At 43.9% G+C, this 16,600-nt stretch overlaps 2 protein-coding genes across 2 annotated transcripts; both read right to left on the bottom strand.

Moving 5' to 3' along the window:
• Positions 1-364: 364 nt before the first annotated feature.
• On the bottom strand, positions 365-3,795 carry LOC136456738 (ubiquitin-conjugating enzyme E2-17 kDa-like). The gene is made up of 5 exons (XM_066456690.1): positions 3,641-3,795; positions 2,836-2,914; positions 2,139-2,266; positions 1,293-1,397; positions 365-717 (listed from the first exon to the last, which is right to left on the bottom strand). The coding sequence occupies exons 2-5, from the start codon at positions 2,903-2,905 to the stop codon at positions 574-576; spliced, it is 447 nt and encodes a 148-aa protein (XP_066312787.1). The 5' UTR covers positions 2,906-2,914; positions 3,641-3,795; the 3' UTR covers positions 365-573.
• A 2,200-nt stretch (positions 3,796-5,995) lies between these two features.
• Positions 5,996-11,373, bottom strand: LOC136456741 (probable inactive receptor kinase At5g58300). The gene is made up of 3 exons (XM_066456696.1): positions 10,979-11,373; positions 7,655-9,015; positions 5,996-6,916 (listed from the first exon to the last, which is right to left on the bottom strand). Exons 2-3 carry the CDS (start codon positions 8,934-8,936, stop codon positions 6,291-6,293), a joined length of 1,908 nt encoding a protein of 635 aa, XP_066312793.1. The 5' UTR covers positions 8,937-9,015; positions 10,979-11,373; the 3' UTR covers positions 5,996-6,290.
• Between the last annotated feature and the right edge of the window lie 5,227 nt (positions 11,374-16,600).

Genomic DNA, 16,600 nt, shown 5'->3' with positions numbered 1-16,600 from the left:
TGCCCGTCCTCCTTTCTCCCATCCTCTCCTGTGCGCCGTTCGTGAGCAAGCACGCCTCCTCTCTCCTTCCTCGCCTGTAGCGCGCTCATCCCACTTGAGGCTGACCCCGTCCCCTCGATTTCATGGGATGGGGACGCCCTGGATCCAAGGCGAGGCGAATATTCCATCTTGGGACCGACCTGCCCTTGGTTGCCCCTCGTCCAAACACCCCTTATCCCTGACCATCCCACCCCATCCCACTTGATTCCCTGAACCAAACACTAAGAGACAGACACGTGAGAGTCAAAATCCCTCTCATCCCCTCCAATCCCTGAACAGGCCGTCAATGAGAATCATTTACCAAATAACATCAACACTAGCATAGTTATCACAGCAAGCATAAGTCATCTCATTATCGACGACAATGGTAGGTTGATGTTGGACTAGGACTCGATCCTAGAAGGATCGAAGAATGCACACGGACCACAAGGAATGGAAGAACATACGTCCCTAGAAACAGTTTCATGGGGCAACACCACAATCGTCTGCATTTAAGCAGTAATGCCGAATATGGGGTTTCGGCTTCATTTCATTTCATCCCATGGCATACTTCTGGGTCCAGCTGCGGGCTGTCGCCTCATACTTAGGCCGATCCGTCTTGTACATGTGAGCAATCTCAGGGACAAGAGGGTCATCTGGGTTGGGATCAGTAAGCAGGGAGCAGATAGAAAGCAAGACCTAAAACATAAAAAAACAATGGTGGTTAGTGATGCAGCTACACATTAGTATGCAAGTATTTCGAGGATAGCATACTACATATAGTAATCGGACTGATCCTGAATGGCAGTTGTAGATTAGGTGAGCTTGAGGAGAGAATCATACTATTGTCTGACAGTTCTGTAATCAAAAGGTGTATAAGAACGACTGCACAACCTAACTATATATAATAATTTCTCTGGTATTTTTTTGGGACGTGTAAATTTTGAACCAAAAGAATGGCTTGCAATTGATATCCTGCCATAAGCCCATAATATGCTGACAGCATAAACAAAAACAGCTTACATATATATCAGTTTTATTCTGAACCATTAGACTGGATAAACAGCAATACAGCATTTAATCTTCTACATATATAGAGACTATTACCAGGAGGCAAATACTGACATTTCAAATTGCAGGAAGCTATATCATCTAAATTAGCATTCGATTATAATATGAAGAGTATAGGGGCTAACACAACGAAGATAAACATGACAGCATGCATTTAAGCTAATCATTTACTGTGCATAAGTCATACTAAATTGTGTCAGCACCTTAGAGATTGTCAAAGCAGGGCTCCACTGCTCCTTAAGAATGTCGAGACATATGCTTCCATTACTATTGATGTTTGGATGGAAGACCTTCGTCTTAAAAGATACCTAAAAAAGAGACAATTCAATGGTAGTGAACAGAAACAGAAGAAAACATACAGAGAAAAACTTTATACAGAAAGAAACAGACCCAAAAATTTGAACCTATCCAAAATTGACCTTAAGTTCAGTGCCACCAAGAAGTATATTGGTGATATTCAGAAAAATAAACAACATAAAAATGATGAAAGGAATTACTAAAATAATGAAATAATGGGCTTTAAACCATAGAAACAGATGGGTTAGTTGACCCTGCATGTCAAAATCTGCGGATGATCATACATACAAGAATTAACACTGGTACATTTATGAAGCGTGTAAGTTGATAGCATGAACATCTCTTCACGATAACACATTACAGAAGAGAATGACAGGGAAAAAAAAAACTCAACCTGCAGGGGGACAACCCCGGGCATTTTTGCTAAGAACTTCTCACGCAAGTCGAGAAAACCCCCGAACCCCTGCCCCACCCATACACAGCGGCACCGTAGCCCATGTGAGAACGACCGCAACTTGGGTTGGGCCTTAGACCTGTGCTTTGGCGTGGGACAGACGAGGAGATTTTTTTTTAACCCCAGCCTAAAATTCGCTCCCACGGGGAGTCGAATCCAGGACTTGAGGAGTGCTACTAGAGCCACCTAAACAACTTAGCTAAAGGCCTGCTCGCAGACAGACAGTCAACACTTTCATCCTCCAATAAAGAAAACAAAAAAAACAGAAAATTGAACTCTAGAATAAAGTGATGCTAACCTTTGGAGGCTTGAAGGGGTAGTCTGGGGGGAAATGAATGTTCACTAAGAAAACACCTCCAGCATATGGACTATCAGGAGGACCCATGATGGTTGCCTGCCAGTGGAACATATCCTCACCAGCAGGACCTAAGGAAATAGAAAACTATAATCCATGAACGCTCAAGTGTGTACAAGAAAAGCACAAAAAGAGAGCAAAAACAAAATCATTGCTCACGACTCATCAAATTAGATTTCTAATTAAATAATGAGAGTAAGATGCTCTGTTCTGGATGGTTCTTTTTGAAAATCAAACATCAACGTCAGCTATCACAACATGAGACATCAACAACCATTCCACAGTATCGCAGAGCAAGAATGGCAATGAACTTGTATGCATAGATAAATATGTGATTACACAAATAGCATTCCCAGCTGACAAACTGCAGTACAGATATTCATAATTTATTTTCCAACGAAACATCTCAAAATGAATTCCTGAGAGAACCAAACCCATGAATACTTTCAGTTTATTTAGGTTCACTCAAAGTACAGAGATCTATGACAGAAAAAATTACTCGTGATGACAAAATTCTATAGCACAATAAAGATTTTCTATCATGAGCTTCTACCCTGTAAGCTGTAACAGTTTAATTAGTATCCAGAAATATAACACAATGCATCAATGCTCAGATAAAAACCATGTGGCAAGCTCATACCTGCACTGCATGATGTTGGAGGGTCCTTTTGCAGGTCCTTTAATTCCTTGAGGATACGTTTTGATGCCATGATAAGCCCCTGCATTGACCAAATTTGCATATTGTGACTAGTTAGACGTAAATGGCAAATACAATAGTTCAAACAAATCTTAAACTAATGCTACTTAGAAAAACTAAACTGGCACCTCTGGCAGCATGAGTAAACAGAACAAAGTAAAGGAGTGGGTATTTATTTGGTTACTAGACGCTAACATTAAAATCTACATGGTGGATCCACAAATATACCAAATCTTGACATGACTTCGTCTGTTAGAAGCGTATAAAACATCAATCAGGTACCAATTGGACAGATAAGGCTGACAATTTAAAATCTTAAAGTTAGCTTCATGAATTATGCTAGAACGAAGAAACATATGCGGACCACGATCTGCGGACATCAGATCAACCACCGCTACTGCTAAACCCAGAAGCAGAACTTGACCACCCCACAAAATAGCAAAATCAAACAGGTATTATTAGCACGACACCACACAACAAGCAAATCCGCAACAAACTGGATGCAAGGGAGCACCAATCGCAGGAAGAAATATTTCGATTTCAGGGCTCACAGCAGAAAAGATATTCTACAGAACAGAGCAAAACGATCAGTCCGCCGAAGCAATCTAGGCTTCCTATAACCAAACAAAAAAGGGATCGAATCCAGTCCTGGATGGATCCCCAATCGACGAAGGTGGAAGGGGAACGGGGACGATGAGGACGCCTAAGGGATAAGGGTCGGAGGCGGAGCTGCGGCCGATGGGGATACCTGGATCTGGATCGGGGCGCGTCCGGCGCGGAGGGAGGGCGGTGAGCAGCCTGCGGAGTTGGGGAAGGAATGGTGGTGGCCTTTGGCTTCGGTTGGTGCGTCGTGAACCGATAACTGAATATGCAATGCAAGGTGGCCCGGGGGTAATTCCGGAATACCATCTGAAATATGAAGCTTGTCAAGAATTTTCGTGTTGGGGGCTTGTATGTTTCCGCGGTCGCGTCACGTTTCAGCGAAATCATGAGAAAAGCCCGTCGAACGCCTCGCATCAAATGCGCGTCCGCCAGCCTCCCACAACAGGATACGCGGAAAAATTTGAATTGTACGATAGAAAATCACGCGCCGCGTTCGCTTATCACGGTCGCGCGATGGGCTGTTGCGGAAACAAACAGATCCTTACAATCATATATAGAATCTAGGGGAAAAGAACCATATCCAAGCAATGATAACTTTTTTTCATGGAGACACTCAAAATGATAATTTGGATGTTAAGAGTAATGTTATTGTAATTTGAATGTTTATTTGAGCATCAGATTGTACAGCTCATTATCTAGCGCATCTGCAAGCTGAAACAAACATGCTCTGCATCAATAATAAATTAATAATGATAATGACCTGTGCTTTATAAAGTAGGTGAAATAATGTATGTCACGACCAATATTTTCATTAACATTTTATTGTATTTAGTGCCTCTTAGTCCGGTCAAAGCCTGAAGTGAACATCAAATATGGTTGGTATAGATGCATTGCCCCGCGACTATAGCAGACACGGCAGTCGGTCGTGCTTATGCCAAACTCAATAAGAGACGGCGTTAACAAGCAGCCTGTTCGCATGTTAGTTTCAGCTAGCCCAAATCAGCCAGTCAATAGTATTTTTCTTTTACATCAAACCAGCACCAGCCAATCTAAACCAGCCCAGAAACTAACCAGCGAACAGACCGAAGGTTAGAACGCTACCGGCTACTGGCTACTGCTATGAGAGCAAGACTAATAATACAGCCGGCTTGCTGGCTGTAAGGTTTTTTGCAGCCTTCTCTCAGCCCACTCATATAGTAGTTGGCTCTTTACAGTTAATACATGGTCCACTTATCTCTCTCACAGACTTTCTTGATTCTAAGCTTACAGCCCGCTTCTCCTCTCTCTCCTCCCCTCTCTCCTCTACCTCAGCATTTAGTCGACTTACAGCCTGCTATTATACGCTCTGCGAAAAGCCACAGGCAGCCGGCGGTTCGCCAGCGTGCGCACGGCGTCCGACGAACGCCACGTGAAATTGCGTCCCCGCGCATGAATGCCATCACGACTGCCGCCAACCCGAACCAAGGGTTTCTCCGCTGCTTTTTTTTTACTAGTAGCCCAAATAGTATCAGATAAAAAAATAGCTGTTTTTATAGAAACTACGTATATTTAGAGAAAGAGAAAGTGGTTCATACTATAAAAAAAAGAGGAAAAGGAAATAAAAATAAGGTATGATGAAAGAGAAAAGTTTCTTTACAAATCGTAAGTAATGATAGTTTATATTGTATAAACAGTAGTCTTAATATTTTCTAATATATATGGATCACTTATTTGGGCTAGAACTCCATTGTGCTGCCTTACGCACGCGCCGCGGGCGTGCCGGATGCCCGGCGTTGCCGTGAAGGCGCGCACTGCTACAGCCTTCCCTGCGAGGCTGCAACAGCAATCACGCGGCGCGCGCACGCGGGGACCATGACTCATGGGGCCCGCCGGCCCAGGTGACGCGGTTGGGTCTCGAGCCTGTGCTCGGCGTCAGCGGCCTGCGGCTGAGGCTGTGCGCAACCACTAGTTGGGCTAGACGGCTAGTTGCCGGACACGGCCGGCAGGCGGCAGAACGTGGAGGCAGCGCAGCCGGCCAGCCGCCGTCCTGGTTTGGCAATAGTTGCGCCCACCTTAGCCCCGTTCGTTTGGCTGAATTTGACTTAAAAAAACACGGTTCTACTTAAAATCGTTGAGAAGGACTAAAAATAAGGCCTAACAAACGAGCCCACGTCCGTTTCTGCCTTCTCGTGTAGCCCCATTAGCGGACGGGCAAGATCACATCTTGATGTCCTCTGGGAGTCACCCACTCAGGTCGCTGACTACTACAAGTACGGGGTTGATAGGACGGTACAGCCAGCAACAGCAAGCGGCTAGTTATTACTACTACCACCAGCTAAACCAGATCAAGCAACAAGCTCCTTTGGTTTGGATCTCCCAACAAGCAGCAGCTACGGACCAAAAAAAAATCCCTGGGAAAACGAACAGGAAAAAGGAGACCAAATCAAGCACCGCGAAATCTGACTGAACAGGAAAAGGAGACCAAATCAAGCACTGCGAAATCTGAGTGGTCTGGCACAAATAGAGGGGAAATTCAATTCATTAATCACGCTGCAGAGATTATGTCAAATTACAGAGCAACACTATCCTATGAAAATCAGAAGAGCTACTGATTTAACTGAACAATATAATGGCATGGATTGTCAATCAGCTCGCTAGACTCAGAAAAAAAAGAAAATGCACAACAGATTTACTGGAAACGATGGGGAATCAACGGAAACCGTGCTATGCAGGTGGCTATCAACTTTGCTGAAGCTCTATAAGCAATTCACTATGCAACCTAGCTACCATCTCTTGCTAAACTATGCTGTACCCCCTCATGGTGCTTGTGCAGTCTCTGGCTTGTCCTCAAGGGGCGTCCTCGTCCCAGAAGAGTAAGAATTCCGGATCTCCGTAATCCTCCTGATCACCTCCTCCATCTTAGGCCGCTGCTCGGGGGCAATGGCCACGCATGCCATTGCAATCTGGAGCATCTGGACCATCTCGTCCTCGACGTTGGGATGCCTTAACAAGTCCACGTCGAAGACCTCAGCAGTCCACTCTTCACGAACCACAGACTGCACCCATCTTGGGAGATGTTCTATGGAATCCTCGCGCCCGGGAGATCTGAGAGGGGCTTTTCCAGTTAGCATTTCAAGGAGCAAGACACCAAAGCTGTAGACGTCGGACTTCTGAGTTGATTTTTTAGTCTCGAGGACTTCTGGTGCTCGGTATCCAACAAGCCGTGGCGCGGTCTGTGGAGTGGTCATGATCTGTGCCAAGCCAAACTCAGAGACACAGCCGTCGAGGTTCTGTGATAGAAGGACATTCGATGCTTTGATGTTGCCATGGATGAACTTCCCTCCTCCCTCAGCATGAAGATGGGCAATACCACGGGCTACATCCCGAGATATCTTGACTCTTGTCTCCCAGTTCAATGGAGCTCTTCCAGCAGCTTTATTCCCTGAACGTAGTTACAGTGAAATGCAACAGCGTCATTTCATATCACAAGCCATAAAAAATATACAAAATCTTGTCAACAAAGAACGATGTTTCTGGCATAAATTAAATTCAAAACACGATGCTAAATGCCTGAATCTTATTGATACACTTACAGTGAATGCTAATGACATGCATTTTCCAACTCATGGATTTAAAAGGAAAAGGGCAAGGTGGGTAGCTAGGATAAATGGTGATAAGTTTAGTCGATTCTTTCTTAGGAGAAGAAAAAACAGTAGTTCTCATATGATTAAAAGAAGAGCTAACACATAGATTTGATACAGGTTTAGTGGCAACTCTGGCACATATTACAGAACACCACTTTAGTCCATTTCTTCTGATGGTAAAGGTTGAAGAGCACAATTCAAACAAAAGTGTAATAATGTTTAGTATTGTCTCTTTCTTGGGAAACAATCTGATTAGAAAAACTTGGATGATGATAAAAACAACTACTATACATACTAAAGGAATCATTCCAGATTTACTAATTATGTTAAAGCATTAAAGATTCACTGTCCCAAACCCACTAGTAGCATTGATTCTGGTTTTAATTCGTGATTTTCTAGCTAAATCTTTAATAACCTTGAACTGTGCGTATTAGTCTATTTCCTAGCTTCAATATTGAGGAACAAGTTGAACAGTTAGAAATTAAGAAATAGTGTTGACCACAGTAATAATCAAAGTGGCAAAATAATGAGCGTACCATGCAAAACAGCAGCAAGGCTACCAGATGGGACATAATCAAACACCAACAGCTTCTCATCCTTGGAGTAATAGTAAGCCCGCAATGGAATGACATTTTGATGCTGGCCAACCCTACCAATTATCTCCATCTGCTGTTCAAAATCCTTCTTGCTAACCACCACTTCCTTCAATCTCTTGACAACAACTGTGGTTCCATCCTCAAGAACAGCTTTGTAGGTGGTTCCATAACTTCCTTTTCCAAGGACTTCAGCAGAAGCTCTCAACAAATCCTCCAAGTCAAAATTATATGAACTGCCCTCGAAGAAAACCAATTTATTCCTCTCTGCTTCCTGAACACCACTGCTGTAGTCTTCCTTAGGGTTTTCTGCCCTGCCACCAGCAATAGCCTTTCCTTTGGACGAAGCTGTGGTAGGTTCAGTGTGTCTCTTTCTCTTGAAAATACATATCAAGAGCGTGAGAATCAAAATAAGCAACAATACCCCTCCAACAGCAGCAATCGCAATTAGCACACCAGTTCTAATCTTTTTCCAGAAGCTCTTCTTGGTCTTATTGGGTGATGGTGGTGATACTGGAGAAGGAGTAGGTGCAGTTCCAAAACATGGTTCCAAAGGAAACCCACACAGAAAAGCATTCCCTAAGAAGGAACTTGATGGAAACCTCTGCAAGGAAGGTGGTATTGGCCCACTGAGGTTATTGTTGCTCAAATTCAAATGTCTCAATTTAGGAAGTTGGAGGTCAGGAATGGGTCCAGAAAGTGAGTTGTTCTGGAGAAGCAATGCAGTAAGTTGAGTAAGATTTTGCACTTTCAATGGGATTTCTCCATCGAAAGTGTTGTATGACAGGTCTAAGAATGTTAAGCTGGAAGAGAGGGAAGTTGGTATGATTCCAGACAGGTTATTATGCTGAAGGTAGAGGGAATGGAGGGCAGGAATAGATCCTACATCAGGAGGGAGGTCGACAGTAAGGCGATTTGACCTAAGGCTCAATACCTCCAGGGCATCAAGCTTCCCAAGAGTGTCTGATGGTATTGGACCAAAAAGTCCTACAGCAGGTAGGCGCAGTGTATGTACACGGCTCTTATCTGGTGTGCATGTCACCCCCACCCAAGAAGTGCAGACAGGTGTGGTGGAGCTCCAGTTGAGCTTCCTGCCATGAGGCAGTGATGCAGCAAATGCGAGAAGAGCCTGTTTGTCAGAGTTCAGATCAGCACTTTTGGCATGCGGAATGCTTGCAATGAGGAGAGAAGCAGCCAAAAAGGCTATCACTGTAAGATGTTGCATAGTTGAGACTTGCTTGAAGAGAACTGGATTCAGCGCTACTATACAAACTTTTCCATCATAACTTCAAATCTTCAATTCTCTAGCAGTATAGAAAAGAAACAAAAGTTAGTGAAAATAGAGCATAACAACAAAATCATAGTTCATATAAAAGAAGGAAATAAGGATAGTAAGCATGACACATAAGCTCGTGCCCTCTGATATACTTTCATCACTAACTTCCTAATAAGAAAAATAAAGATGATTAAGAGAACCTGAGAAATTTGAGAAAAAGTGTGAGGAGCACATCTTGCACATGTTGGCAATATTGCAGAAAACAGTACATCAAATACCTGGATCCCAAAAATACAAAGATATTTCAAAAATAGATAGGTGGGGAGTGGGACATTTTCTGTATTAACAATCCACTAGTAGCATGTCTCCCTAGTTTTCAAAATCGAGGCCAAATCTTAGTTCATTTCAAAGACAGAATCCTTAGTCAGCAAAGAAATACTAGTAGATATTCTATTACGAAATACTACTCTTATGGCCTAAACAGAATTGTGACACCCTAAAACTACAAAAAAAAAAATACTGCATTAGTTAGAACACTAAATAAGAAACAATGTACCTTATACATCATGACAAATTATTCGGGAGTTTCAGGGTGGCATTGGGAGCCACTCAAGCTGTACCTACCTACGCTATGACTTTGCATAACCCAGAATAATTCACTTTGGCAAATGGAGCTACCATGGTCAAAAGCTTCATATTTCTCAACTGCCAGTAGTAAGCGCATCTCCAAAAGGAAACACGCATGACCCTCATTGTCTTTTCCTCTAATCTCAACCTAAGACAACCATCAAACTGACCTGCCATAGTTTATCTTCCTCTTTTTAAACGGGGCAGTTGGGGTTGGGATCAGGAGCATATGACAAAAGCAAACCACCCATATCACATCAGAAAGTAGCCATCATTCATCAGTCACAAGCCTCCTTTTAATAAAGCACATTACTCATTACCTTAACATATTAACTTTAAAAGTTGCTCACTAAAAACTGTCCTCCAAGCATTGGAATTAGGACTAACTAACCATCATCATAAGAAAACAATAGCAGATAATGCCAAGAGAACTGTTTTGCCAAAGTCTCCCAAAGGGAAAACTGCTAGATTCCATTACTTGGAGGTGGTCTCCCTCATGTACCAGCATATAGTACAGCGTTACACAGGTTACACCTCACCTAACCTTCCATATACGCCTGACGCAGCAGTCATGCCGTTACGTTCTGAAGAACCAAATGCTTAACAAAAGTGACGGCACAGCACAGATACTAAAGACTAGCACATAAAAGCTAAAGCTCTCTGATGCAATGCAAGAAATCAAAGGGGGCATGAGAAAAGACGAGAGCTTTGGAACTTTGGTGGGGGCTGAGGTGAATTAATGCCGTTGTTCTCATGAGACTCATGGGCTGGATGGGCTATAGGCTGGCACGGTCCTACTCGAATCCATCTCACCGCGCAACCGATTGTAAACCCAGTAAAGTGAAGATATGACAGGCTCAACCACACAAACAACATTTACACAAGAATAGCATAATCCTTTTCCACATGAAAAAAGGAGTTGCTAACACATCTAGAAAAGGCAAAGTAACAAGGAAACAAACAATGACTCCAGAGAGTAGTACCAAGTACTGGTCCAGAGGGGTTTTGTTCGATCGGATCAAGTGGTTCTTTGATTAATGGAAGATTCAAATTACCTAACTCTTCAGGAAATAAAAAATAGGTCAATTTGTCCTCCTCTGAACAAAAATCGACCGCAGCAAACCAAGCTCGCATTTTATCAGATTCCGGACTGTGATTTTTGTGCAAAAGGAGCGAACACAACAAACTGCATTGCAGTAGCCTACAATAACCTATACATCCCTTGCTAAATTCTCTACCGAAAATGGGGAGCGGCGCTGAATCCAGCCGAAATCCCAATCTTGGCAGCAAATTCTCAGGCCCCGAAAGAAACGAGTGCAGAAAAGAAAACCGCTGCCTCAAGAACAGAGAAGAAGGTCCCAAACCTTTGGCGAGCGGAAAACCAAGAAACGACAGGCTCCCACTCTCCCTTCTCGCGACTTCCGCCGCAAGATCCAAGCTCTGGCCGGAACCTTGCGAGGAAGACGCCGATTCGAGAACCGCGACGGCGACTCAGGCCGATCTGCCCCCGGGGAAGGCCAGCATTGCGCCGAGGCGCCGCGTAGAGCCTCGGAGGGAGCCCGCGCCAGCCGCCACTCTCGCCTCCGGCTCTTTCGCTGGAGACCCGGGAGCTCGCCGCGACTGAGCTGTTCTCGTGCCTGCGCCCCCTCTGTCCGGAGTGTCGTGGGGCGTGAGGCGTGGTGCGTGGGGCGTGGTGGAGCGGACGCGGGCAGGGCGCAGTGAGAGCTGTACTGTGAGTGTGAATCAGTGTGATGCCGCCTGCGTGTCGCTTGTGCTGTGTTGTGTGTACACATTTGGTGTGCATTTAAGAGAAGCGTGTCGGGTGTTTGGTCTTGGGAATTAGTGAGTGACGAATTTGCCCCTAAGCGTGACCGGCCGTCCCCGGAAACGCAGTCGTCTGCCCTGTCCGCTGACTGATAAACCGAAAGTATCGTTGTTTAATTTATTATAAAAAAAGTATTATTTATTAGTTAAAAAAGTACTACCGGTAAGCAAGCGAACAAGACGCTGGTTTCCTCGTTTGATCAACCAAGAGGGCATCCATTATAAATGATCTAAACCTATGTTTACCAGATATAATTAAAAAGCAAAGTCCAGTATCTACACTGTTTCATTTTTTAGCAAATAACTCAGGAATAATATTCTTTCAAAGAAAGGATTACATGCCTCTGAATTAGTTTCATTTTTTAGCAAATAACCTCTGAATTCTTTTTGCCATCTCTCTCTTCTTGTATGACTTGTTTTTCTTCTTCTCATCTTCATCTTCGTTACTTGAGTTATCTTTCTTACCCTTGTTTTTGTTCTTGAACTTGTCTTTCTTAGGCTTGGTGCTTTGATGTGCTAGATGACCAAGTTTACCACAATTGAAGCAATTCATTTCGGAGATTGGCTTCCTTCTAGAGCTTGTGAAGAACTTCTTCTTGTCGTCAAACTTGATGCCACTCTTGTTTAGCTTCTTTAGCATTTTGGCGGCTTTCTTCACCATGAGAGCAAGATTTTCATCTTCATCTTCTTCATCACTTGAGCTCTCATACTCAAGTCTTGCTTTGCCCTTATCTTGGCTAGCTTTGAATGCTAAGTCCTTCTCTTTCTTCTTGATAGAGGATGAGACATCTTGTGTTGTGATGTGTATGTACATCTCATAAGCATTGATCTTTCCCAAGATTTGTGTTGGTGTAGTGACGAAAAGATCACCTTGATGTAGCACGGTCACAATATGCCCATATTTATCAATGGGGAGGACACTCAAGATCTTTCTCACAACGTCGGATGGTGACATTTGAGTAAGTCCAAGCCCATTGACTTCCTCTACAAGAACATTTAAACGTGAATACATCTCATTAGCACATTCTTTAAGAAGCATCTCAAATGAATTTAGCTTTTTAATTATAAGATGATAGCGTTCCTCATGCTCACTCTTGGTTCCCTCATGGAGCGCATAAACGTCCAACCATAGTGCATGGGCGTCTTTGTGGTTCCTTACGCGGTTGAACACATCTTTGCAAAGGCCTCTAAAGATGATGTTTCGAGCCTTTGCATTCCACTTTTCATAATTAACCTCATCGCCTTGTAAGTTAGTAGCATCCCGAGGTTTTGGAAAGCCTTGTGAGACGGCTCTAAGTATACCAACGTCTAGAGCTTCTAAGTACGTCTCTATGCGGATTTTCTAATATGGAAAGTATCTCCCTCAAAGATAGGAGAAGGTCCATCCTCGTGAGACATCTTGCTCAAAGCGAATAAGCTTAAAAACGTGAGCACGAGGCTCCGATACCAATTAAAAGGATCAAGATGCCCAAGAGGACGATGAATTGGGCTAATTCTAAATTTTCTTTCAATAATTAAATCCTACGATTAGCCCAATTAACCCCTTGTGCCTAGAAAGGTGTTTCTAATAATCTAACGCACAAAGGACTTGCAACCTATGTTCCAAACTTATTCTAGCATGGCAATTCTATAAATGTAAAAACAAGTATTAAATTACTCAAAGTAAATAGAGAGAGAGGAACGCGGTGATGTTTTGCCGAGGTATCGGAGAGTCGCCACTCCCCACTAGTCCGGTCATCTTATGTGCAATGCATTACTACAACCCTAGCTTAAATGGTTTGTGGACACCGAAGGGATGTGTTTTCGAGACCCATTGAGGCATGTCCTGTATTGTGTGTTCTGGTCGTTCGCGCAAACGGAACATGTATTCTAGTTTTGTTGGCCAGTCGTACTTGTTGATGGCACTTTCCTGATAGAAAAGTACAGGGGCATGTTGATGATGGCTGTTGTTGTTGATCCTGAGGACCATATAGTACCCTTGGCTTTTGCTTTGGCAGAGGGAGAGAACAATGAGTCGTGGTTATGGTTCATGCGGCTACTACGTGTGCAAGTGCTTGGTCCAACTCGCACTATATGTTTGATCTTGGACCATCACGCAGGGCTTCTTAATGCTGCAGTTGAGCATATAGATGGGTTCCCGCCTCTAGTACATAGATGGTGTATGAGACACTTTGCCGCTAATTTTTGACGGCGTCAGCAGAAGCAGGAGATATGTGACAAGGTAAAGGCTCTATGTTGTGTACGTACAGAGCACTAGTTTAAGGAGACAAAAAGAGAACTAGACAAGATGATAAATGCAGCGAGAAAGGCCTGGTTAGAGGCGCAGATAGAACAGAAGGCTCAGTGGGCATTAGCATATGACGAGGGGGGTTTCAAGTATGGCATCATGACCACTAACTCCTCAGAGTCCTTCAACCGTGTATTCACTGGAGTTCGATCGTTGCCTGTGTCTGGAATTGTTAAGTTCTCCCTTCATAAGTGCAACAAATATTTTATGAAGAGGTGGGAACTTGCGCAGAGGAATATAGCTGAGCAGGGGCATTTTGGAAAGGCCAGAGCTGAACATTTGAAGGAGGTCGGGGAATTGGCCAAGCAGCACACCGCCGAGCCATATGGACCCCACCGCCATATCTTTAGTGTATGGGGCAAGGGTGGCACAAGCTTTGGCGATGAACGTTATGGTGGATGAAACTACCGAGTTGATCTTGAAAAGGTAGAGTACAGTTGCAACGTCCCTCAGATCATGCATGCCCCTTGCTCTCATATGATCACGGCCTGCAGGGTTCGTGGGTACAACTATAAGGATCTACCATATATGTCACCCTTCTATCTCTATTCGAACACCATTAGTATTTGAGAGATGAGCTTTGAGCCATACCATGACTCGACACAGTGGCCACCTTATAATGGTTATAACTACATGCCACATACGGATCTAATGAAGGTAGGGAAGGGTAGGAGGAAGAAGAAGCGACTCAAGGGGAACATGAACGCTATGAGAGGGTGAAAGGATCAAGATGTCCAAGAGGGGGGTGAATTGGGCTAATTCTAAATTTTCTTTCAATAATTAAATCCTATGGTTAGCTCAATTAATCCCTTATGCCTAGAAATGTGTTTCTAATAATCTAACGCACAAAGGACTTGCAACCTATGTTCTAAACTTACTCTAGCATGGCAATTCTATAAATGTAAAAACAAGTATTGAATTGCTCTAAGTAAATGCTCAAAGTAAATGCTCAAAGTAAATAGAGAGAGAGGAACGCGACGATGTTTTGCCGAGGTATCGGAGAGTCGCCACTCCCCATTAGTCCTCGTTGGAGCACCCGCGCAAGGGTGTAGCTCCTCCTTGATCCGCACAAGGATCAAGTGCTCTCTACGGGTTGATTCTTCGAACTCTATCACGGTGAATCACCCACAACCACTCATAACTTGAGTTGAGTCACCCACAAGCTCTGTTGGGTGATCACCAAGCTCCCAATCACCACCAAGCCATCTAGGTGATGGCGATCACCAAGAGTAACAAGCACGAACTCTCACTTGACCACGTGAAGCCTAATGAGAACGATGCATGCACACTTTGCTACTCTTGATTCACTAATGAGGCTACTCTCTTGGATTCTTAAATCTTAATCACCTCACTAGGACCTTGCTCTTCTTGGCACTCACAAACATGTTTCTCAGCTGTTTGAATGAGCAAAAGTGACTCCACACATGAGTGGAGCTTCTATTTATAAGGCAGCCTAAAAAATGAACGGTTATGTGCCTCTACGAGGTGACCGGACACTCCAGTCATGTTGACCGGACGCTCCGGTCAGTTCAACCCACACACTAGTGTTTAAGTGTTGATCGGACGTTGGCAGGGTCCGATCATCACTGACCGGACACGTTCGGTCGTATTAAACCTTCACTGGAACCTTACTGTACTTGAGCGAACGCTGAACCCCTAGGTGAAAGCTCTAGTTTGATTTTGGTTAATTAATGAAACCCTAAGTGTTAACCTAGTTTATCAAGATGATTATGAGATAGGTAGCACTACTCCAAGTGATAAAGCAATGGCGAAGATAATGACAATGATGATGGCATGGTGATGGTCAAATGCTTAAACTTGGAAAAGAAGAAAGAGAAAAACAAAAGGCTCAAGGCAAAGGTATAAAATGTAGGAACTATTTTGTTTTAGTGATCAAGACACTTAGTGAGTGTGATCACATTTAGGATAGATAGTCGTACTATTAAGAGGAGTGAAACTCGTATCGGAATGCGGTTATCAAAGTGCCACTAGATGCTCTAACTCATTGCATATGCATTTAGGATCTAGTGGAGTGCTAACACCCTTGAAAATGTTTGTGAAAATATGCTAACACTTGTACACAAGGTGATACACTTGGTGGTGTTGGCACAATTACAAAGGAGGTGGTGTTTGCATTTAGGATCTAGTGGAGTGTTAACACCCTTGAAAATGTTTGTGAAAATATGCTAACACTCGTATTCGGCGCTTTCGGGAAAATGAAATGCCTATTTTCTATTACGTCGGATGCAAAATTCTTAGTGGTTGGCACTTTCGAACAAGGGTGAAGAAGTTAGAGTTGAAATGGAGTTGGTCGAAATGATGCTGGCGTCGGTCTACTAACCAGATGCTGGGTCACTCAGCGACCGGACGTTGAAAGGCTGCGTCCGGTCAAGCTGTCAGACGGCATAGTGGCTAGGGTTGAGCACCGGACGCTGGCTGCATCCGGTCAAGGTGGACCGGACGCGTCTGGTCGAAAAAATATGTCTCGGGGAGCTTACTAGAAATGACCAGACGCTGGGGCTTCAGCGTCCGGTCAGTTTTACTGAAGCGTCCGGTCAGCTTCGTAGCCGTTGAAATCTAACGAATAGCGTTTGAAGCTGGTGACGCGTGGCGTCCATCGGGCAACCGGACGCTGAGGGCCAGCGTCCAGTCGGTATGACCGGAGCGTCTGATCAGAGCGTGTTTTGCCTAGTGAAGGGATACAACAGCTCTATTTGATGGGGGCTCTATTTATAGCCCCATGGCTGGCTTAAGGGACAACTCTTGCACATTTTCATTGACATAGCAACCTTGTGAGCTTAGCCAAAGCCCTCCCACTCATCTCCATCATTGATCCATCATCTTTATGAGATTGGGAGAGAATCCAAGTGCATTG

Source organism: Miscanthus floridulus, chromosome 6 (genome assembly GCF_019320115.1).
Source record: "Miscanthus floridulus cultivar M001 chromosome 6, ASM1932011v1, whole genome shotgun sequence".
Taxonomy (NCBI): Eukaryota; Viridiplantae; Streptophyta; class Magnoliopsida; order Poales; family Poaceae; genus Miscanthus; species Miscanthus floridulus.
Note: the sequence above shows the minus strand (reverse complement) of the source record. Positions and strands in the feature narration are given on the sequence as shown.

Coding starts and splice junctions, on each gene's coding strand:
- LOC136456738 (XM_066456690.1), bottom strand. CDS start 2,905: ATGGCATCAAAACGTATCCTCAAGGAATTAAAGGACCTGCAAAAGGAC. Junction 2,267..2,835: donor TCCAACATCATGCAGTGCAG/GTATGAGCTTGC, acceptor CTATTTCCTTAG/GTCCTGCTGGTGAGGATATG. Junction 1,398..2,138: donor ACCCCTTCAAGCCTCCAAAG/GTTAGCATCACT, acceptor TCTCTTTTTTAG/GTATCTTTTAAGACGAAGGT.
- LOC136456741 (XM_066456696.1), bottom strand. CDS start 8,936: ATGCAACATCTTACAGTGATAGCCTTTTTGGCTGCTTCTCTCCTCATT. Junction 6,917..7,654: donor CCTTGCTGCTGTTTTGCATG/GTACGCTCATTA, acceptor AACTACGTTCAG/GGAATAAAGCTGCTGGAAGA.